The following is a 23,975-nucleotide window of genomic DNA, read 5'->3' as shown; positions in this document are numbered from 1 at the left end:
CGGAAGCGCCATTGGTTCCCGTAGCCGCGAACGGCCTTTCTCGCGATAGGTGAAGCCTCACGCGAGGAGACAGCAGCGGGTCGGACTGGGATCTTCCGGCATCCCACTTCCGGCGTCGTTCCCCGTGGTGCGGAGCGCGCCCCGAACGCACGGCGAGTGAGTGGGGTGGCGCGGCGTGAGGTGGCCTGCGGGAGGCGGCGGAGCTCCCCTCTCCCTTTTCCCGCATCCATCGCGCAGTCATCTCTTCTCTTTCCCTCGGCAGGCGCCATGTTCCTGACCGCGCTCCTGTGCCGCGGCCGCATCCCCGGCCGGCAGTGGATCGGGAAGCACCGGCGGCCGCGGACCGTGTCGGCACTGGCGAAGCAGAACATGATCCGTCGCCTGGAGATAGAAGCGGAGAACCACTACTGGCTGAGCCGGCCCTTCCTCACGGCCGAGCAGGAGCGCGGCCACGCGGCGGCCCGCAGGGCGGCCGCCTTCGAGGCGCTCAAGGCGGCGCAGGCCGCCAAGTTCCCCGCGCACCGTCGGCTGGAGGACCAACTCGACCACCTCAACGTCACCAGGAAGTGGTCCTGACCGTGAGCCCCGCCGGCCCCCGGCCCCGCACGCTCCAATGCCCGCAGGCGGGGCTCGTCCGTCCCTAAGGGACGGTGCAGGCATGGCCTGCGTCACAAGCGACACAAACGTCATTTGTACGAAGCCGCAATAAAGCTACCAACTGTGCTTTTTGGGCGTCAGTGCGAGATTCTTGTTGGGGTTTGATCACTCAGCCGTACCTTCTGTCAACAATAACTGACTAAACGCAAATGGAAAAAACGAGCTTTTTCAGTTAAACAGACTCAAGGAAATAACGTTTTCTGCTGAGATTTACCTCTAAAAGTGGACAACTGAAAATTACGTTTAGTAAAAGCTGAATTAAAGCTTTTTTGATAAACCCATCTGTATCTTTGGCCTAGGTAAGCTACAGTGTTGTCACAGTCAAGTAATACTTGTGGTTATTAGATTATTTAGAAAATAATAGTAGAAAATTAGTAGATTCTTATTTCTAACTCAACATTGTATGTTACCTGATTTTCAAGATGGCAAAAATCATAGCTATTCTTTCACTTTGTAAATACCAGTTTATAACAATAACAACAACTGTTCAAATACAGGACTTTATTTATTAATAAAGTAAATCATCATCATGATTTCGGGAGAAAAGTTTTAAAATGTTCAACCTTCACGTTAATGTAGGTTAGGCCACCCAAAGACAAAAAAGCAAAGATATCAAAGTCATGGTCCAGGGTTACACTCATGAGAAACAAATACAAGACTTAAGGGACTTGATAAGTAAAAACAAACTGTATTCCAAATTCTTTTATATAAAAACATTAAAGATCACCTTAAAATAGTGTCCATCTTATGGGCATAGACTCATCTGCAATCGTACAAATATGATAAACTCAACTAATCACTTTCTGAAGCTTTTAATACAAATACAGTTCCTTGCTGCTTTATGCAACTCAACAAAATATAAAGTGAAGTCGTTAGAAAAATATGGACCTTTCTGAATCTATATTGCATTTTAAATTTAAATTGGAAAATACAGTTCAGATCATATGAAACATGATTTCAGGTTTACATATTAGCTGTATCAGAATATTAAATATGGTCTTTATTTTGGCTGAAATGCAAAAATATGGTTAATTTCTCAACAGGTTAGTTAAAAATACTTTGCATTGATAGCAGTGCTAGTCCTAGAACAACATGTAAGCAAAACATATTTGTAAGTCATTTGTCTTCAGCGCTGCAAATACGCAGATCCTAACACTAAGCCCTTATACGCATCTGCTTTAAAGATGATGGAAGGGAAATCTCACATAACTGAAAATCTGTAATTTAAGCAATGGGACAAACAGTCAAAATCTGCTTTCAACAGAAATAAAATTCAAGTAAACATTGCATATTTGATTTAAGCTAAGTTCAATTAACTTAGGACACACTGGGTCATAACCACTAAATATGTAAAACGATTAAAAAAAAAACTTCCACATGCAAAGATGAAACTGCTTTTGTAAGCGGTGCAAGTTTAGTGACCACTAAGCTGCAGCTGCTCTTTGGTTTGGCACAGTGACAGTGGTCAGATGTCTCAGGTACTGAATATTCAAGTCAGTTTGTACCCAGGTAAAACCAAGTTTCCTGTCTTAATTTGTTTTTAATGGCAATGGCAAGACCTGAAATTCAACTTTCCTTTCCTTAAATATCACAACTGTTCAAGTGCTTGAAGCAACAAAGATCGTACTAGTAAATTTTGACAGGGCTTCATTTTGACCATTTCACCCCAAAGGTTGGCAGCACTGATCTGTAGCAGCTGAAATACCAAGGAGACAGCCTTTCCTTGGTTCCCATCCCACTGCAGGCCCTTGCTGAATAGTCATTAACATGTATGAATAAACTTGGTCAATTATTATTTAAAACATGGCAGACACTGGCCATAAATTAATTAAACCAAAGGTAACAAAGGCTTTAGCTGAAAATTTCTGAAAAGGTGCATACTATGTTATTTTAAAAAAGATGATGTTAAATGACAGAAATTGAAAGAACTCAAAAAGACCAAAAAGCACCGAGATAGGTTAAGGGGAAAATTAAGTTTCCTCAGTTGTTAATCAGGTGCATGCAAATCTTTTGACTTGAATATAGAAATGTCCATAAGAAGTACCAGGAGGACATTTCTGAAAGCAGGCATATACATTTAAACATTTACCATTTCCTTATAATAGGCAACTGCCAGACTAAAAGTGATGTTTCTGGTTGGAAACTGATACCCCTTAACTCTCATAAACATTTTCTAGAATCAAGATTATTAAGACTACCGTGTTGAAATAAAGGTAGAAGCCGTATTATAGTATTCCAAATTGTATTTTCAAAGCTAACTCATTCCTCTAGTTCGAAGGGGAAAAAAATTACTTCCTTTTAAAATCTAGTAATATAGCCTATGAAGTTAGACAAATCCTGTAAACTGTAAACCTGCAATAGATGGCTACAAGATTTATGCTACATTAGGAAATTATAGAGCTATCCCTAGTATACTGTTTGACATCCAAAAATATTTGTGGGACAAACGTAAAGTAAGGTATTGTGCAGAATTAGAAATCGAAGAATGTTAAAGGTTGTCCCATCCAAATCATTTATAACAGACCTTCCCCCACTCCCATTTTACTGATGAGAAAACGAACTGGGATATTTATAGATGCTGGTTAAAATCTACCCACTTCCAGCAGCAATCAATCAGTTTTGACTGAACAGTATAAACAGGAGTACCATCAGTACATTGTTCCTCCTTATAGGATACGAATTCTAATCTTTAGAGTTAATGCAGCAATTTCTGTCACATAGATTAGACTTCAAAAGGAAAAGGGGATAAGCGTCTAGGCAGAAAGGGGTTGCTGTTAGGAAGTCAGATTTAAAATCCTGCATATAAAAGTGAAATCCACCTCTTAGAGAATGGAAGTTTTGAATGACTGCTCAGGTGAGAATTTGTTTCTTGACAGTGGCTAGGGTTAACTGTTACACTGAACAGTTTTACCCTCCGTTCAAATGCATTTTAAGTTGCTGTCTAAGCTGTTACGGGATTAATGTAAAAAGTTTCAAAGCAAACATCAGTCTTTACTTGAAATTTGAAAGTCAACAGCAGGTAACACTGAAAACATATTTTAACAGCTTACTTATAGATTCTCTTTTTTCTTCTAGTCACTTCAACTCAATCCTACTGTGTCCAGTATTTCTATAGCACATGTAACCTTTGTTTCCCTACCCGTATAAATACCCATGAAAGTTCAACAAAAAAGTGCATTAAAAGCAAACACAAATGAAAAATTTCTTACACTGCCAAATTTTCTTTAAGCCTTGGGCACAAAACTACACATGGTTTAATTAATGCTTAGAACTAAGCCTTCAATGAATTATACAAATGTGCTCCAAATGATTATATTTAGGTATCTAAATCCTTCTGAGTGTTAATTTATAGCCAACAATAAAAAAATCTTTGTTAAAAATGTTGAAAAGTATAAAACAGTTAACTATAAATTAGCAAACACCAATCTTTTTTTAAAAAAGCAGTTAATTTCTTTCTTACACAGTACAAGCAGCAGTAATTTGCATATTATTATTCATTTTCAGCCACCATCCTGACCTAGATATACTTAAGTTTTTAGCTTGTGTTTCTAGAGTGAAAATTTATATGGGTACTAAGAAACAACTCTAATAATGTAACCCAGGTATCAAAAAAATGCATATGTCATGTTAACATGTGACCTGATAGCTCATATTATGGCATCTCATGTTATTACGAGAAAATGTTACTTCCAAAGGAAAATGAAGTCTCTTTTGTAGCTGTGAGTCAATGCTGAACAAATGGGCTCATTTAAGATTAAGGCATCTTCCCGCTCTGGAGCAGTGCTTCTGTGGATCCAGCAATCTGTACAAAGGTTTCCTTTTTTAAAAAATATATCTTCGTTTATACTTCAATTATTTCATCCCATTGATCATTTTCTTGCAAATAAAACAGAAAATATCAGTCCACAATATGTTTTTATAAACCTACAAAACCAGAGAATTGAATTATTAAAACTTGATTTTATATTTTTAAAAATAAGATTGATTAAACAGTTCTCTGGGCTAAGGTATAAAGCTGCTAATATAATAAGAAAGTAAATACTTTAATTCTGCTAATATGCTCTTAATAATAAAGGTTTTTAGAAGCTGAAGACAAGGGCCAGATCTCTCACTCTGTCTCCCTGAAGCCATCACATGAGCATTTTAATAGAGGCTGAGGCTTAGACTTTTCCCTTACTGTTAACCCGGGCCTAAGCTGAGGAGATTGCTACTGGCTGTCTGTGGGAATTTCAGTGAAAGTGAAGTTGCTCAGTCATGTCCGACTCTTTTCGACCCCATGGATTGTAGCCTACTAGGCTCCTCCGTCCATGGAATTTTCCAGGCAAGAGTACTGGAGTGGGTTGCCATTTCCTTCTCCAGGGGGATCTTCCCGACCCAGGGATCGAACCGGGGTCTTCCGCATTGCAGGCAGACACTTTACCATCTGAGCCACCAGGAATTTCAGTGAGGATTCTTAAATAGGAGCATCAGCCATCATTCCACCTATACGCAGAAGAGTGCAGAGCCAGGACCGGGAGTCCTGTCTGAGGAGGACCAGCTCTCCCCGGAGCTGCCGGTGACATGTCATTATCGCGTGTGGCTTGGGCTGCCCCCTGCCTGCTGGGAGCCCCGACAAGGGCTGGTGATGTGCACATGGGCTCCAGGTCCTTGTAAGGAACTGAATGCTAGTGACAAACACCCATGAAGCAGCAGATGTCCCAGATGAGATTACAGATGAGAACAGGACAACTGGGGTAATAAAGGTGTGTTGTCTTACATTGCTAAGTGTGTATACTTTGTTAGGCAGCGACAGGTAACCAATAAACACCACACGCAGGTTTTAAAAAACCTAACAGCTGCACATGATGCTTCTGAGCCAGTGAGCTCAGCTTCCACTGACACGTGCACAGCTGTCTTCTCGAGAGCTCAGTGTCCCTGCGGGTCACTGTCAGCACTGCCCTCACAAGGGCTCCTAGTCCTATTTAAGTAAACCTGTTCTGGCTACTGTTGCTGGGCACAGAGGCAGCATCACTGGCCTGGGTACTTAGCTACAGAGAACTGCTTTCTGCTGCATCTTTTACCAGGTAAACAACATCAATGAACCTCTTAAGTCTTAGTCACTCTTCTCTGGATCAAATTTCTTCAGCACTGGGCAAAAGTCACCTTTTCCCCTTAAATAAATTAATAAGGTACCATTTACTGAAAAGGTTAGTTGTCTATATACCAATCCTAAACAATTTTTATTCATTTCTTCATTAATCTACCAATAAATATTCAGTAAGACTGCACTAGGAAAGGGAAGAAAGCCGGGAGGTAGGCAGCTGTGACCTTTCAATCTGTCCTGAGCTATTTGATACCATAATGGAAAGAATGAGAAAGACTCAACTACAGACTCTTTTGAGAGTATGACATGCAAATAAAGGGCAATTTTTGGAGAAATTACCTTTATACTGTCTTACCTTGCTCTTATTCAATTGGTTAGTTATGAACAAGTGGTACTCAGTTTTCTATTGCCACTGTTACATGGTTATTTGTCCCTGTAAGCACATAATTATATATGACATGACAGAAAAAGAAGTATTAGGTTCCTAACTAAATGGTAACATTGATGATCACGGTAAAAGCAAGTCTTACGTAAGCACTAAATAAGCTTCTGGTGCCAACCATCTGTCTGCTGTTAGAACCCAGAAGGAAGGAAAGCAGTGCTAAGATCTGCAAGTCTGGTTTTCACACTAGGTGAAAATGTCCACTGGCTCTAAAGATGTTTAGCAGCAGTCATTTCAAGTCCAAAAACCTGATTTTCCCTTGACTTCATACTGAGGGGCGAATAATCTGGATGAAGGCCTTAATGATGTTAAGAGAATTTAAATGCTGCTTAAAGCCAAATCAACAAGAAGTCAGAAATTCTGACAAGAAGTTTTCAAGGCTCTTTCCTACAGTTAGTTACAAATTGATTGTTAGTTACAAATGGATCTGAATGTCCATTTTCCTATAGTGCCAGGAGAATATTATTACTAGTGTTATTAAGAACCACAGATATGTATAAAGCTAGTAAATGGTCAGACTACCTATTATAAACCCAGGCCTGACTCAAAATCCCACTTCTATCTTACCCACTGTTCTAGAACGTATCCACAAATTCATGAAATGATTAAGAGTCATCACTAAAAGGTTAAAATATACTCAGTGCACTCTTTTTATACTAAGAAAAGACAGCCAAAGAGTACAAGGCATTCCAAAATTATTATCTTTTCGGGGACTTCCCTCGTGGTCCAGTGGTTAAAGACTTCACCTCCCAACGCAGGGGGTGTGGGTTAGATCTCTGGTCGGGGGCTAAAATTCCACATGCCTTGTGGCCAAAAAACCAAAACAAAACAGAAGCAAAGTTGTAACGAGTTCAATAAAGACTTAAAAAAAAAATATTTTCAAATAAGCAAAAACTATGACCCTAAAGAATAACCTTGTTTAAACATTATCCAGAATACTGTGCCTAAACAACTTTCTACATCTGAGGTGATGAAATACATGGCTGGATAACAACAAAGAAAAACAAAAAACTGTGAACCAAAAACACAGCAGCAGTCACTACACTTCTCACTGAACCCTCGCTTCCGTGAAAGTTCCAAGTCAACACTAACAGCCTACAAAGTAGACATTTTATTAAAAAGTTTCAAATATTTTAGTATTTTAAAATATCACATAGTGTATTTTGCTTTTTCCACATTTATTAAGTCTGGTGGTTTTAATTTTAAGCAGATGAAGTAATGTTTTCAGATGACAAATATTACCTGACCCGCCAACACCTTCTTCAGATCCACTCTCCAGCCACTGAGGGTCACTGTCCAACAGGCGGTTTTTTGATTCACTAAGCGGTTTGATAGGAAAGGGCTGATTTGAGCCAATACTGAAAGAAGAGCAAATCATTCAGTAAAGAGTTTAATGCTCGATTAAGGGTATTTAATTAATAAGCAGCAAATTAGTATTCCTTTTCCTAAATACGTAAGGGCAACGCATGAGATCTCAGCACTCTGAAAAAATTCCATCTTCAAAAGAAAAATATGCCCCCAACCCCCAATTAAATGGCTCCCTAGACCCAAGAATCTGTACTCAGCACTGCCAATGAAAACAATTAGGCAAAAGAAAAACAGCTTCAGAGGCCAATCTGAAATGTGTTTAACATGTTAATGTTAATCAAGAGCTGTAAGGTAGCACAGAACAGGTGAGGATCTAGGTCTGTGGCCAGGACAAAAAATTACCTGTCATTTCCCAAGTTTTCTGCTTTCTACCTCTGCAGTATAGATCTAAGGGGGAAAAATGATTCAGTGATTCAGTGCAGACTTATTTTTCTAGCTACGAGATCCAGGGAGGGAAGGGGTGGAGGAACACAAGAAGGAAGAAAAGGGAACTAATATTTTGGGGTATGCACTATGGGCCAGACACTGTGCTAGGTGCTTTCATAATCGCCAGCTTCACAACAACCCTGGAAATAGGATGAATCCTCCTTTCACAGAGCTGGCAGCTGAGGCTCAGACTAACTTGTCTAAGGCCCACAGGCCCACAGTAACTGTTAGAGCTGTGAGGTCCCAAGGCCTTAGGTTCTAGGTTCTAAGGCCCATGTTTTAACAAAAGTAATCAATGACCCTTTATCCCCCACAGTTTATTTCTGGAGTAAATACATTTCAAGTGTTTCACTTTGACAGAGGTACCTCTATCTTCTTTAAAATTTAATCTAAAATGAACTATTTCTCTGAATTTATGAATCAGTGTGCTTGCCATACAAACTCTTGAGAAAATTTCCTCTAAGATGAATAAGAAAAAATTTTGTATTTGTATTTTTGAGTCCTCATTCATATTATTTTCACAGTCCAGTTAAAATCTGTTTATCAAAATAAAATGGAGAATAGAACAATGACTAACTTCTTTGAAAATATAACTGATAGAAACCAACATAATCAAATCTCAAAAGAGTCTCTGTTTCCAGGAAGACGCAGCACAGGTGGGGGAGCCATGATTCCTTCTCTGCCCAGACACTTCCAGTGACACGAGCCTGTCTTGGCCCAACTACTAACAGCAGGCATTCATTTTCTTACTCTCAAAGTGTTCCAGTTTGAATGGTTACCCTAAACATATCAGCTGTATGCATACATTGACCCTCAGTTAAAAACCTGAACAGAATTTTATCTTTCCTGTCTCTGCCGGCTTGCCACATTCCTACTGTATTTATCTAAGTGTAACACACACACACACACACACACAGATTGCTTTACAATGAATTCTGAAAAACTTAACAAGAAGCACACCTTCTGGCACTTTCACTTTGGTTTGAGACAGAAGCTTGCTCTGGATCCGTCCCCACAAGGCGAGTCGGAAAACTGCAGCCGTCACCCTGGCTGCAATAATGAAAAATACCAGTGATAATTTAATCATGTCAAGTTAAATCAAAGTGGTCAAATTTAACACCTATTTTTCAGAAGCATGGTATAAAGAGATTATTGTAACTTGTCATTTCAGAGAATAATTTCTAAGATTTCTAATTCAGAGGGTTATTAGACTTCACTGAGGAAGTCTTTCTTTTATAATTTACATGCAATTAAAAACAATATCTTCTATGACTATTAAAATTATGATGATGTAAAGTTATGATAACTTAAACAATAGATTCAAACATCTGGATAACTGACTTGCCTGTTACAATCATTTAAGATATCACAGATGCTCAAATTGAAATTCAAGATGTAAATTCCATATATTCATTCATTCAACAACATTCATTAAACAAATATTTATTGGATGGTCTAAGTAACATTTTAAATGTTAGGGATATATCACTGAATAAAAGAAAAGAAAATCTAAAAAAGTACAGCTATGCCTCATTTCCACATTCTTAAAACATCAAAACTGTGTCCAGTAGGGAGTTCCACTTCCAGCCAAGATGGATTAATGGGAAGATTTGACCTGCTTTCAAACAGTTGACAGACAACTGTTTTCCTAACAGGCCACACAGAACTGTGGTGTCTAAGAGAAGTGAAGCCAGCCAAGGAGTCGCAGTTTCTGCCAGAGCCTGAGCACCAGTGGGTAGGGGTGCGGAGGGGTTGTGTTGGCAAACAGGGCAAGGTGGTCTCACTGAGCTGAGGGGACAGAGCTGAGCGAGAGGAAGATGTGCAGATAAAGGGCTCCATGAATCTGCACAGGGATCTACTTGAGCCTTGAGATGAATTCTCAGCCACGCGTGTGAATCTGGGAAAAGAGCAACTGCACACTGGAGCCGCAGCGCACTGCCAGTGTCCACGCTGACCCGCCAGAGCAGAGAGACCGCACTGAACACCAGGATCTGGCAGGGACCCCAGTGGGCTCTCACCTCTGTTGTAGGATTAACTTGCCTGAGAGAAAACACTATTCTACACCAACCTAGCAAAGGTTAAAACAAGCCTCAGGAGGACTCAGCTGAAACTCAAGTAACTTAACAGTCTGCCAAAACAAAATCCAACATTCTTTAAAGGACAAATTTTAAATACTCAGAATTCGAAATGTCCACCATCCAGTCAAAAATTACTAGCATTAAAAAAAAATCAAATTTTCTGGTTTAGAAATGACCATGAAAATCTGAAACATAGACTTAAATGAAGAGAAATGTAAGATATGAAGAAAGAACCAAATCGAACTTCTGAAGCTGAAATATATATATATCTAAAATCTGAAATAAAAAACCTCACTAGATGAGTTTAACAGTAGACATTACAGAAGAAAAGATCAGTGAACTCACAGACATGTGATAGTAGAAACTATCTAACCTGAAGCAAAGAAAGAAGAAAGATGGAAGAGGAAAGAGAGGGACAACAGCAACAACCAGTGGGTCTCAAGGAATGTTTAAGAAGAACCTGAAAAGCTAGTGGGGGGAGGGCACAGGAAGAGGGAAGCAGGCAGCAAAAACAATAGAAAATTATATCAAAATTACTCAGACTTGATGAAAACTTAAAAATTTATAGATCCAAGAAGCCTAATGAACTCCAAAGAGGATAAACATAGGGAAGAGCATACAGAAGAACATAATAAGCAAACCACTTGTAACCAGTGATTCAGATAGAATCTTAAGGAGCCAGAGGGGGAGAGAGACAGAGTAATTTACAGGCACACCTCATTTTATTGTGCTTCATTCTGCTCTTGGCAGATACTGTGATTTTTATAAATTAAAGGCTTGAGGCAACCCTGCACTGAGCAAGTCTTCCAGTGCCATTTTTTGCAACAGCATTTGCTCACTTTGCATCTCTGTGTCACATTTTGGTGATTCTTGGAATATTTCAAACCCTCCATTAGCAAAAAGATCATGACTTGCTGAAGGCTTAGATAATGATTAGCAGTGTTTAGCAATAAAATATTTTTAAATCAAAGTGTGTACATTGTCCTTTTTTAAAAAAGATATAATGTTATCAAACACTTAACAGTCTATAGTTAGTGTAAATATTGCTTTTATATGCACTGGGAAACCAAAAAATTCATATGACTCACTTTATTGTGATACTTGCTTTATGTGGGCCTGGGAACCAAACCTGCACTATCACTGAGGTGTGGCTGTACAAACAGTAGAATAAAGGTATTAATAAGAGGGAGGCTGATTTACTGACACAAACAGCATAAGCCAGAGGATAAAGAACAACATCTTTAAAGAAGAGAAAAAAAAACACACGAGCCAAAAAAACCAACTGCCAACACTGAAATTTCTGTTTAGGAGAAAATAACCTTAAAAAATAAGTCTGTCAGAGTGGAAAAACCTGAATATGAGAGAAAATAGATAAAGCACACAGAAGAGACTGGTGCACTTCAAGGTGAAATACAGGAAGAAGACTGAACGAGAAGTGAGCTGCCCACCAGTGAGCTGAGGCAGAGACCCCAGCTGGCCACAGACATGCAGCTGAAGCCCCTGCAGTGATGTGGGAAGGGGGTGGCAGAAGAAATACTTGAAGAAACAGTGGTTAAAGGTATTTTTCCAAATTTGATGGAAGTTTAAGTTACAGAACCAAGAAGCTCAACAATCCTAAGCACAAGAATCATGAAGAAAATGACATTATTTGCATGAAACTACTGATAAACAAATTGTATGAAACTAGAGGTAAACAAAATCTTAAACATAGGCAGAGAAAAAAGTCATATTACACAAATAGAAAAAAGATAATATCCACAAACTTCTCATCAGAAAAAATGCAAGCAATATCTACAATTCTATACCAAGCAAAAATGCCTTTCAAAAATGAAGGCAATTTGGAATTCCCTGGGAGTCTAATGGTTAGGACTCTGTACTTCCACGGCCAGGGCCCAGGTTCAGTCCCTGATCAGGGAATTAAGATTCCACATGGTGTGGCAAAAAAGAAAAAGAAGGCAAATATGTCATTTTCAAGCAAATAATAAGCAATACGGTTAATTAAGGGAAAAAAGAAAAAGGAACCCACAGCACTTATAAATATGGTACTTGAATTTCAAATACTTTTTCCTTTTTTATAATGACTTTTGTATATGGATGGCATAGGATGGCTGAAAATTTGGGAGAAAAGGAAATTATGAATCATTTTGAGCACATATTCTCATTTAAATTTGAGGTAAAAACTGCATTATGTGTTGGGTCTTCTTTGATTTAAGATACAACATATTATATAACCTGGAAGGAATGATGCTAAAGCTGAAACTCCAGTACTTTGGCCACCTCATGCGAAGAGCTGACTCATTGGAAAAGACTCTGATGCTGGGAGGGATTGGGGGCAGGAGGAGAAGGGGACAACAGAGGATGAGATGGCTGGATGGCATCACCGACTTGATGGACGTGAGTTTGAGTGAATTCCAGGAGTTGGTGATGGACAGGGAGGCCTGGCGTGCTGCAATTCATGGAGTCGCAAAGAGTCGGACACGACTGAGCGACTGAACTGAACTGGAAAAATCTCTGAAGATATGGCTAATACATTCTTATGATTCTTTACTTCAAAAACTTATTTTCATTTTGAAGGATATGGAGTGATTATTATTTTCTATGAATCATCTTTTTTTCCCCCTAATTCTCACTAAAATATATGCCCAAACTCTCCTTTATCCATAAAGAAATATGAAAAACAAAATACTTATGTAATTAAGATATTCTGAGTTTTCATTCTCAAGGCTCATAATGTCATAATATACTGGATTTTCTGAATCCTAAGACATGTAACCAGAGAGAGACTGTCATAGATTCCATAATATCTGAGACACGCATTTTAGAAGCTACCTTGAAAATACTGGAAGCAGCCAATATTTCTTTTCATCACCAAAGACTTGTCTCCAGTTTTTACTGCATCCAAGTGAGAAACCATTTCCATCAGTTCCATATGAAAACATGGGTGCACGGAATGATTCTGTTTGGGTATATTTAAAAAAGAAGAGTTAACTTATTTGAAAATTATAAGATGGAAGAAAAGTACCAATTTTTTTTTCTTTATGTCTTTGATATCAAAAACTATAAATATAATTTAAAATAAATACTATATTTGTAACACTTAAAAATGAGTTTCTAAAACTTTTCTGGGAAAACATATAACCTCTGAATACTTCATCACCTTTATAAAATCTACTGAAGTATGTTCAATATACCTTATATATATATATATATATATATTCTATCTCTTGCAACTTCACTCATTCATTATGTATGAACTTCCTACTGTGTGGCTTATGGCACAGTTCTAAAGTTTTGGGATTCCTAAATAATTATAACTTATGTAACCTACTTACCTATGGTTGTTCTGTTTTTTCCAACTAGCCAGCAGTGGTAGCTGAGAAGTGACAATACGCTGATGAAGAACATCGTAGACACAAAGAAAAGAAAAAGTACGTGGAATTTTGCACGTGTATCTGTGAGTTCATTCTGAGGAAAGAGAAGAGACGAATTACTTTCGAGAATAGTCAACCTCTAAAATATAATCTTATTATTTGATTCTTTTTAATGACTGTTGAATTCACCAAAAAAAAAAAAAAGCCAGGTATGAGAAGTAATAAAATAAATTAGATAATACATCCAAAAGCAACATGTCCCAAAGCAGAGAGCTGGTATTACCAAAGGGGCTTGCTTACATGTCAGGAAGAGTCACTTTAAAAACTGCTCTTAAATTTTAGCAACACTTTCAGTAATAAAAAGATGAACGTTTTACTCAACATTTTTCTTTTACAGTTTATACATATATTTAAGCTTGCCCCCAAATCTAGGATACATGAGGGTTTTCTCCATCTAAGCTAAAATATTTGCTTGTGGTAGTTATGTATGCTGCTAACCAGAAGCTAGCTGTGATAAAGCTCTCGTTGGACTTCCCTAGTCTCTGTTCTTGGAATAAACATACTGGGAACAGGCTTCCCTGGAGCTGCTTCCATGCCTACCTGCGCATTCCTACAGAGCCTTTCCTGGTAATTCCCAATTCTGGTATATAAATTTGCCACAAGGTACTAGTGAATGAAAACAGCAACTCCGTTACCTATCCCAATGGTCATATTCATCTCAACGGAAGCACGTGTTCACCTAGAAGTGGGGATCTAGCAAGGGGAGAAGACGACGCCTTGGGCAGTCACTCTCACAGAACAGGCCAACCACAGCCTCAAAGAACACGAGCTGCTCCTGCTTGACTTAAACACTGTTCATAGGCTAGTGAAGTCAAAACGTTAGCTGCTTAGTTGTGTCTGACTCTTCGTGAGCTCATGGACTGTAGCCCGCCAGCCTCCTCTGTCCATGGAATTCTCCAGCCAAGAATACTGGAGTGGGTTGCCACTCCTTTCTCCAGGAGATCTTCCTAACCCAGTAATCAAACCCACATCACTTGCACTGCAGGCAGATTCTTTACCATCTGAGCCACCAGGGAAGCCAGGCTAAGTGGTAGGTTTTTAGCGTTAGCTATTTCTGACACCCATCTTTTCTTCTTGTCTTATAGAGGAAACACAACTCCTTTTAAATACAAGTGATTCTTCTATCTCCCCCATCTTGAGAAGCAAATGAGTATTACACATATTCACTATAAATGTCACAAAAAAAGATGGCAAGAATGTCATGGCAATAATGTATTTTACCTTTGGACAACTCTCTGTAGATTTCCTGCGGCAAAGCTTGTACAAATAGAGACAGTGTATTAAGAAACCACTTTTTACACAAAATTATCCTGCGCACTATTGTGTAAACCTTTCAAGTCTCAAAGGGTCACCAAGCTGTTGCTCTTTAAATGTCATTGATGACATTTTCTCAAGAAAACACAAAAGACAAGGACATTCCGCTCTCCAAGCACATTTAGGGTACACTTTACATACCCTTCCACGAAATTTTTAAAATAGATTTGTATCCAGGAAAGAATAAAATTAATTTTGCTTAGCACATAGCTTTTTAAAAAACTTTTGATGAATGGTTTCTGAAAACCAGACATGGTTCCTTCTGTCCCACCTCACTGGTGGGCAGTAGCCTTGGGAAAGGTGCCCTCACCTACCATGTGGTCTAGTTCCTGCACAGCAACCAGAGGGGCCCTGAGGAAGTCAGATGGCCTCATCCCTCTGCTCCCCACTCTGACCCTGGCAACACCCCTGAAGGCCCTTTCCCCTCGGGCCTCCTCCTAGGCTGCACCAGCCTCCCTCTGGCTCAGCCTCACAAGACGAGCCTCCTGGCACTGGCTCCTCCTCTTGGGCCTTGACTCTAAAGTATACATGCTTCCTCTGTTTGAGATGTTCTTCTCTCAGATATCCATTAAGTTCTGTCATATCTTTGTCAACTATTACCTTCTTACTGAGGCCTAACATGACATTCCATTAGTTTCAGGAGCTCAACATAACGATTCCATACACATCTATAACTGCAGAAGTCTAGCTGACGTCCAACACCACACAGTCACAGAATCTTTTTTCTTCTGATGAGATCTTTCCAACTCTAACTCTTAAAGACTTTCAAATATACTTATTAACTACAGTCACCATGTTGGACATTACATCTCCAGACTTATTTTGACCACCCTCACCCATTTTACCCATCCTCTACCCCATACTTCTGACAACCACCAAAATGTTCTTTTTGTCTATGAGGCTTTTTTTTAATTGCACGTATAAGTTAGATAATACGGTATTTGTTTTTCTCTGACTTGATTCAATTAATATAACACCCTCAAGGTCCATCTGAGTTGTCATAAATGGCAAGACTTCCTTGTTTTATGGTAGAAGAATATTCCACTGCACATTTTAAAAATTTTGTTTATTCTTGATTGTGCTGGCTCCTTGCTGCTGTGCATGGACTTCTCCTAGTTGCAGTGAGTGGGGGCTACTCTTCACTGTAGTACACAGGTTTCTCATTTGCGGTGGCTTCTCTGGCTGGGGAGCACAGGCTCTAGATGTGTGGGATTCAATTGCTGCAGCACATGGGCTCAGCAGTTGTGGCACACGGGCTTAGCTGCTCCACGGCACGTGGGATCTTCCTGAGCCAGGGATTGAACCCCTGTCCCCAGCATTGGCAGGTGGATTCTTATGCACTGAATTAAAAGTGAAGTCCTCCACGGCATATTTATACCACAAGTTCTTCATCCACCAATGTAAACCTCAGTGTTTTCCTGTCTTGGCTGTTGTAAATAATCTGTGACACAGGGGTGCAGGTATCTTTGTCAGTGTTTTCGTTTCCTCTGGATATGTTCCCAGAAGCAGAATTTCTGGATCATGTGATACAACAGTTCTAATTTTAATTTTCTGAGGACTCCTCATACCATTTTTCATAATAGCTGCACTAATTTACATTCCCACCAACACACAAGGGTTCTTTTTTTTCCCAATCTTTGTCAAAACTAGTTATTTCTTGTCTTTTTGATAACAGCCATTCTAACAGGTATAAGATGATACCTTGCTTTTAAAAAATACTTTCAGTTATTTATTTGGCTGTGCCAGGTCTTAGTTGTGGGACGCAGGATCTTTAGTTGTGACATGTGAACTCTTCGCTGAGGAATGTGGGACCTAGTTTCCTGACCAGGGATCAAACCCGGGCCCCTTGCATTGGAAGTGTGGAGTCTTAGCTACTGCAACCCACAGGGAAATCCCACTGCTGTGGTTTTGACTTGCGTCTCCCTGATGATTAGTAATCCTAAGCATCTTTTCTTGCATTTGTTGAATATCTGTATGTCTTCATTGGAGAAAGGTCTATTCAGACCCTCTGACCATTTAAATCTGGCTGTTTTGTCTTGTTCTTGCTATCAAGCTGTGAGTTCTTTATACATATTACCCCTTATCAGATACATAATTTGCAAATATTTTCTTCCATCCAGTAGGCTTTTTATTTTGTTGATAGTTTCCTTTTCTATACAGAAGCTTTCAGTTTGATGTGGTCTCACTTGTTGAGTTTTCTTTCCTTTTGTGGCTTTTATGTTTGGTGTCAAATCCACACAAGTCACTGCCAAGGCTGATGTCAAGGAGCTCGCCCCTGTGTCTTCCAGGTTTATAATTTCAGCTCTCACGTTCAAGTCTTTAGGAGCTGACTTTTGTCCATGATGGAGGACTGATGCTCAGTTTCATTATTCCACATGTGGCTGTACAGGTCTCCCAACACCATTTACTGAACAGACTGTCTTTTTCCCATTGTATATTCTTGGCTCCCTGTCATAAATTAATTGATGCTTGGGTTGATTTCAGGGCTCTTATTCTGTTCCACTGATCTATGTGTCTGTTCTTATGCCAATAATATACTGCTTTGATTACTACAGATGTGTAATATAGGAAGCGAAATACCTCTACTTTTGTTCTTTTTCAAGACTGTTTTTGTCATTTGCAGCCTTTTGTGGTTCCATACAACTTTTAGGGTTGTCCTACTTCTGGAAAAACGTTACTGGAATTTTAATGGGGATTGCAATGAGTTTGCAGATTACTTTGGGTAGTATTTATATATAGTATTAATATTTTAAATAATATTAAAAAATAAACACTATTAATTCTTCCAATCCATGAGCACAGATTATTTTTCCATTTATTTGGGTCTTCTTCAGTTGTTGTCATTACTGGCTAATACTTTCCAGTGTATAGATCTTTCATCTTTTTGGTTAAAGGTATTCCAAGGTATTTTATTCTTTCTGATGCAATTGTAAATGGGACTGTTTCCTTAACTTCTCTTTCTAAAAATTTGTTATTAGTATACAGAGATGCAACTGATTTTTGTACATTGGTTTTGTATCATACGACTTCAGTGAACTTGCTTATTAGCTAACAGGTTTCTTTTTTTGGTAGAGTCTTTAGGATTTTCTAACATAATATGTCTTCTGCACACAGACACAGCTTTACTTCTTCCTTTCATATCTGGATGCATTTCTTTTTCTTGCCTAACTGCTCTGGCTAAGACCTTCCATACTACGTTGAATAAAAGTGGCAAGAGTGAGTGTCCTGGTCTAGTTCCTGATATGAAAGGAAAGCTTTCAGGTTTTCACCACCAAGTATGATGTTAACTGTAGGCTTGTCAATATATGGCATTAAACTGAGGTACGTCCCCGCTATACTAATTTTGTTTACAGTTTTTACCATAAGTGGATGTTGAATTTTGTCAAATGCTTTTTCTGTATCTATTGAGATGAACATATAATTTTTATCCTTCATTTTGTTAATGGGGTGTATCACACATACTGCTCTACAGATGCTGAGCCGTCCTTGCATCCCTGGAATAAATCTTATTTGATCAGGGTGTGTGTGGTCCTTTTAATGTATTGTTGAATCTGGCTTGTTAATATTTTATTGAGGATTTTTAAAAATCTATGTTCAATGGGCATTTTGGCCTGCAATTTTCTTGGGGTGACCTCATCTGGTTTTGGTGTTAGGATAATATTGACCTTATAAAATGAGCCTGGAAGTGTTCTCCTGTCTACTTTCGGAAAGAGTGTGAGTTGGATCAGTGTAGGCTGTTCACCTGTGAAGCCACAGGTCCTGGACTTTTGGAGGTTTTGATTAGTCAATCTCTTTACTATTAATCAGTCTGTTCAGATTTTCTCTTCCTTCATGATTTGGTCTTCATAGGTTGTCCATTTCTAGGAATTTATCCATTTCTTCCGGGTTGTCCAATTATTTGGCATATAATTGTTCAGAGAAGTCCCTTTGACCCTTTGTATTTATCAGCTGTAATGTCTCCTCTTTCGAGTCCCCTCTTTCTTTTTCTTCTTGGTGAGACCAGCTGAAGGTCTCTCTATTCTTTAAGAAATCCAGCTCTTAGTTTTAGTTACCTATTTAATTTCTATTTCACTTATTTTCACTCTGATCTTTGTTATTTCCTCCCTTCTATGAACTTGCAGCTTTGTTCTTTTTCTAGTTCCTTGAGGTGTAAAGTTAGGTTATTTGAGATCCTTTCTTACTTCTTAACATAGGTTTATCTCTATGAAGTTCCCTCTTAGAACTGCTTCTGCTGCATCCCAGGACTTTTTTTATGTTGTATTTCCATTTTCATTTGTCTCAATAGTTTTTGATTCCTTCTTTGACCAAATGGCTGTTCAGCTGCATGTTGTTTAATCTAAATATGTGTGAATCTTCCAGTTTATTTTTCTTAAAATTGATCTCCAGTTTCATACCATTGTGGTTAGAAAAGATGCTTGCTATCATTTCAATATTCCTAAAATGACAAGACACGTTTTGTGACCTATTGCAGAGGATGTCCCACGTGCACTTGAGAAGAACGTGTATTCTGCTGCTTGTGGATGGAGTGCTCTGTCCATTAAGTCCCTCTGGACTAAAGTGTCATTTAAGTCTAATACTTCTTTATTTCATTTTTGTCTAGATGATCCATCCATTGATCAAAGGCCCTTACTGTGATCTTGCTATTTCTCCCTTTACTTTCACCTTTTATTTCTGTCTACTGTCTTGCTCTCTTATTTCTCCCTTTACTTCTGTTAATATTTACTTTATTTATTTAGGTGCTCATTTGTTGGGTGCACAAATAATCTTCTCTTGGATATCCACTAACTTCCTTCAAGTCTCACTCAAATCTAATCTTCTTACTGAGGTCTACCGTGATCAATCTTTTTAGTACTGTAACTTGCCCATTATACCCACCTGCCCCGCACACTTGCTAAGTCCTTTACTCTGATCTACTTTTTTTCCCATAGCATTTAGTTTCCAATATACAACACAATTTCCTTATTTACTATGGTTACTGTTTGTTTAGTCCTTCTCAAAAGTAAGTTCTACAAAGGCAGAATTCTTTGTCTGCTTTGTACATTGATATATCCAAAGTGCCTAGAACATATGTGCTTGGCACATAGTAACTGTTGAAGAATGAAGAGAAAAGCAGACTTAAGTTATTAGTCTTTCCTTACTCATCATGAATCTTAAAAAGTTTGACAATATTTACTTTTTCATTAACAAATCATTACATGCAAACACTGCTGAAGTTTCTGATAAAGAAATGTAACATTCTGTAATTTGGACTTCATTCATCTGGCACTGATTCAACCTTCACTTTATTTACCTAACTTCTCCAACCTCAGTTTACAACTCTGAAAGCTGGAAAAATAAGAGCTCCTTCTGCATTAACTATATTTTCTTCTTCTCTTCAGCCTCAGTGCCTCGAGCATCTGGATTCTAGCTGACTGGGGAGAGAGTGCCTCTCCCAGGGCTATCCGTTTCTTAAAGAGACAGCAAGGAATGTACTTCTCAAACTATATACAAACTAATTGGTCCAGAGCCCACACTCCAGAACACCTCCGGTTACTTGGCTCTCACAGTCCAGTGGGTAGTACTACCCAGCCCTACTCACAGCAAACAAGGGACTGCCTGGAGCCCCAGAGACCACTGAGGTTACTCAAACTAGCTAACCCTATGTGCACTCACCCTACCTCACTGTGCCTCTCCCATGGACACTAGTGAAGGCTCTGGCCCTCGTGCCTCGACTTCCTGAGCGACTCTGGTTCTTCCCCATGAGGGCCTGAGTAGTGTTGGGGGAACCCTCCCTTGGAACTGTGAGTAACAAGCTATCTTTTCAAAGGTTATCACCTCCTGATCTGTCAGTTTCACCACACCTGAATAAAAATAAAACCTACATTTTAAAATACCTTCATAGGGTTTTTAAGAAGAGTAAATACAAAAGCACCTTTTAACCACAATAACCCCCACCTTCAAAATCAAAGACTTATATGAAGGGGAAAAAAAATGCTAGAAGAAAAGTTGGATGAATATTTGTATAAATTTACAGTGACTAGAATAAAGCCAGAAATCATAATTAAAAAGTACTACTTTAAAAATATAAAACTGATTTAGTAAAAACAAAATGGAGTTATAAGACATCAATTAAAATGGGAAAGCATTTGCCTCTCACAACAGGAAAATGATTAATATCTATAGACACAGGAAACAGATTAATGGTTATCTGAGGCTGGGAGTTTCAATTTTATTACTGTAAAAACTTCAGTAAGTCTCATCAACTCAAAGAAAGGAACTACTTCCCTAAAATTGATAGCCCATTGTTAAGACAGTATGGTTGAAAGCAGTCTGAATTACTAAAAGAAACTATGTTCTGTGTAATACTCATTTATTCACAAATAAACATGTATATAGGAAGGGAAATTTTAACCCCATTTGTCTTCTGAGCCATTATAAATTCTAACTAGTACAATTAAGTATTGTCTACTTATAATACAGAATGAAGGAATTATTTGTGAAATACCATCTTAAAAATCTTAAATACATGTTTTAAGATAGAAAAAAGACTTACCGTCCAAAATTTTATGAAGTACTGTAAAACTGTTGTAGCCACGAAAAGGCAATATAACAGAGAGTAGAATAAAAAGAGCAGGAAGAATTTGTAATTAGAAAATCCCACACAGTTATTCACCCTAGAAGAATAAACAAAATCACATTGTAAAAACAAGACAAACTTAGAGAAACAAAACTAGAATGGTGTCTGCCAGGGACTTTCGGGAGGGGAGCAGGGAGCTCTTTAATGGGGACAGAGTATCAGTTCTGCAAGATGAAACAGCTCTGGACACTGGTTGCAAAGCAATGCGAACATGCTTAACACTGCTGAACTTGTACACTTAAAAATGGCCAAGGTGGTAAATTTGTTTTTTTTTTTTTTTTTTAAATCATGATGAAAACAAATAGGACATATCAAAAACCATAAAATCATTATAACTATAAATGGTTCATTTGAGAAGAAAGGGGCAGTGTCTTAATTGTGGATGTGTGTTTTAAATTAATTCTGTAAGAATTTGGAATTTCAATGTTAATTCTTATACAATTTTTTGGGTTAATAACACCAGAATATATTTTAAAGAAAAATATGTAAACAGAAACATAAAACTACATCAGTCTGGGTATCTATGAGTAATTAAATTGACCTTCAAAATTTAGGAACACTGAGATCAATCACTCTAAATAAATACCCTCCTTCCCACTTCCCCACCTCATGTCATCTCCTTTGTGTTTCATACGTACCAAGGACAGTGATGGTCCATCTTAAGAATACACCTAAGAAACAAACGAGCAGAAGAAAATCCATATAGAAAAATTCCACTAATTCTAATTTGATTTTCGTTTTTTTTAAGGGACTTAAAATTTTCCCTTTCACATCTTAGGAAAACCAACCCAGTAGAATTAGGTTAGAGATAATTTCTGTTATTTCACATAGGTAAGAGGCAGTGATTTTTCATACTGAGAATTGAGCTGAACATGGCCAGCTGCCTTGAACTACATCAAGCAACACTGTAGTAATACACAGATAAGATGCATATAGCACTTGGAACAGTAGCTGATGCAGTTTACAGAGTCAGCTGAGGAAGACAAAAGGGAAAATTATTTTAAACATGTGCAAGTCATAAAAACGCAACTTTGGAAACAAACAGTGTTCAATGAATGGGTTTGTAGGTAGTCCATCTTCCCACAGATTTATTACAATTCTATCCCATGTATAGAAACCACTGTATTTTATAATCAGAAAAAAAAAATCCCCACATTTGTCCCTCCATCAGTATATGCAATGTATATTTGCATAAAGTTAGACAATAAGTAAAATCAAATGGCCTGCCTCACTGAAGTTCAAGGACTCACTGGGATTCCCACACTAAGAATCTTTCTTTCAACACACCACCTTCTCACAAGAGCATAAGAGATAAAATCTTTCACATTTTAGGGGGAATAACTTCACAGGTGGTAACTGAAAGTAATATTTTTGTGGTTTGTTAGGTTTTAATACCAACATTAATAATAAAAGCAAGAAAACTGTCATGGTCTTTTTAACTCAGGAAATAGTTTATCTTTCTCATGGGGGTATTACTTACTTGCCCATCTATTACATTTAAATATAAGCAGAAGTAGTACACATACTTAAAGATCCAAGTGGTGCAGGAACTGTCATCTGAGGTGACTGCAGCGAGTGTTCTGGCTTGTGTATGGATTCCTGTCAGCTCTGCATACAGAGCAGTACCAGGAGCCAAGGCAGTGTCCTGGGCAAGTTTCTCCCCCTGTCCTCCCCACACCAGTTCCGGTCCTGGGTTGAGTGACAGCCAACAAGGAGCACTTACATGTCACATGCTGAGCAGTGATGCGCACGGTCAGGCTTAATCAGCTGACATCTTTCACAATATCTGACGGCTACATTTAAGAATTAAAAGGAAGTTGTTGAAGGATATATGTTTTAGAGTTGAGTTAATACAACTATAAAATTTGCTTTCATTTTTTATAAACAACTCTGGGAAACTGACAACTGATAATTTTAAAATAATACCAATAACTAAACAGACTTTTTGAGAAGATTTTTGAAGAGTCTTAGATGACTGAATAGACAGAAAAACTGAAGTAAACATAGCAATCAGAAAAACTGCAGTTTCCAGGGTGTTTTGCCAGAAGGATAATGTTGCCAGTGACAGAAATGAGCTTGATGGGGTGAGGGGGTGGGTATGGGAGGAAGGTTATGTTGTTTTTCTTGCTCTTCAACAAGCATTCAGAGTCTCTGTTCTGAGACAGACACTGCTTCATGCTGAGAATATACAGTTGAACACGACAGACTTCCCTCCTAACACCCCAAGGTGTTAGGTTTTGTCTGGCTTGAATTTGGACAACAGGTCACTCAGGAACCACTGCCCTTAGGAAGCTGGAGGAAGTACAAGAATGGAGCTCGAGTGGGCACACATGCCAAGGTGAATGCAAGCACTGACAGTCTCCAGGGGCCCTGGGGGAGGGCTGGGCAGTGCCCTTCTGAAACCCTCACTCGGAGACATGGTAAATGTGTGGCCCCGAGTGCAGCTGCCATCCCCTGCCGCCTGACAAGTGAGCACTAGGGTGACCACAGCCTTGAGTCTGCTAACTCATATGAAAAAAAGGTTTAACTCAGCCTTGAAAACTATTCAGAAAACAAATTA

At 38.7% G+C, this 23,975-nt stretch overlaps 2 protein-coding genes across 8 annotated transcripts in view; one reads left to right on the top strand and one right to left on the bottom strand.

The window, feature by feature from the left end:
• The first annotated feature begins 91 nt into the window (after positions 1 to 91).
• On the top strand, positions 92 to 723 carry MRPL57 (mitochondrial ribosomal protein L57). The gene is made up of 2 exons (XM_061434984.1): positions 92 to 156; positions 238 to 723. The coding sequence occupies exon 2, from the start codon at positions 268 to 270 to the stop codon at positions 574 to 576; it is 309 nt and encodes a 102-aa protein (XP_061290968.1). The 5' UTR covers positions 92 to 156; positions 238 to 267; the 3' UTR covers positions 577 to 723.
• Positions 724 to 1,143: 420 nt separating this feature from the next.
• Positions 1,144 to 23,975, bottom strand: part of ZDHHC20 (zinc finger DHHC-type palmitoyltransferase 20) — a 60,213-nt gene continuing 37,381 nt past the window's right edge. For 2 of the 7 annotated variants that reach the window (XM_061434976.1, XM_061434981.1), the window contains 9 exons: positions 23,139 to 23,208; positions 22,054 to 22,086; positions 21,332 to 21,452; positions 13,387 to 13,519; positions 12,884 to 13,010; positions 8,937 to 9,026; positions 7,425 to 7,540; positions 6,096 to 6,173; positions 1,144 to 4,581 (listed from right to left, as the gene is read on the bottom strand). In XM_061434976.1, coding sequence (XP_061290960.1) covers positions 6,136 to 6,173; positions 7,425 to 7,540; positions 8,937 to 9,026; positions 12,884 to 13,010; positions 13,387 to 13,519; positions 21,332 to 21,452; positions 22,054 to 22,086; positions 23,139 to 23,208 — 728 coding nt within the window. In that variant the 3' untranslated portion in view covers positions 1,144 to 4,581; positions 6,096 to 6,135. Of the gene's footprint in view, positions 4,582 to 6,095; positions 6,174 to 7,424; positions 7,541 to 7,892; positions 7,938 to 8,936; positions 9,027 to 12,883; positions 13,011 to 13,386; positions 13,520 to 21,331; positions 21,453 to 22,053; positions 22,087 to 23,138; positions 23,209 to 23,975 lie in introns of those variants that run through there. The other 5 variants (XM_061434977.1, XM_061434978.1, XM_061434980.1 and 2 more) reach the window with 5 other exon arrangements.

This window comes from Bos javanicus, chromosome 12 (genome assembly GCF_032452875.1).
Source record: "Bos javanicus breed banteng chromosome 12, ARS-OSU_banteng_1.0, whole genome shotgun sequence".
Taxonomy (NCBI): Eukaryota; Metazoa; Chordata; class Mammalia; order Artiodactyla; family Bovidae; genus Bos; species Bos javanicus.
This window is presented reverse-complemented; position numbering and strand designations above follow the sequence as displayed.

Bases quoted from the DNA above. Each gene is read 5' to 3' on its own strand.
- MRPL57 (XM_061434984.1), top strand. From the start codon at position 268: ATGTTCCTGACCGCGCTCCTGTGCCGCGGCCGCATCCCCGGCCGGCAG.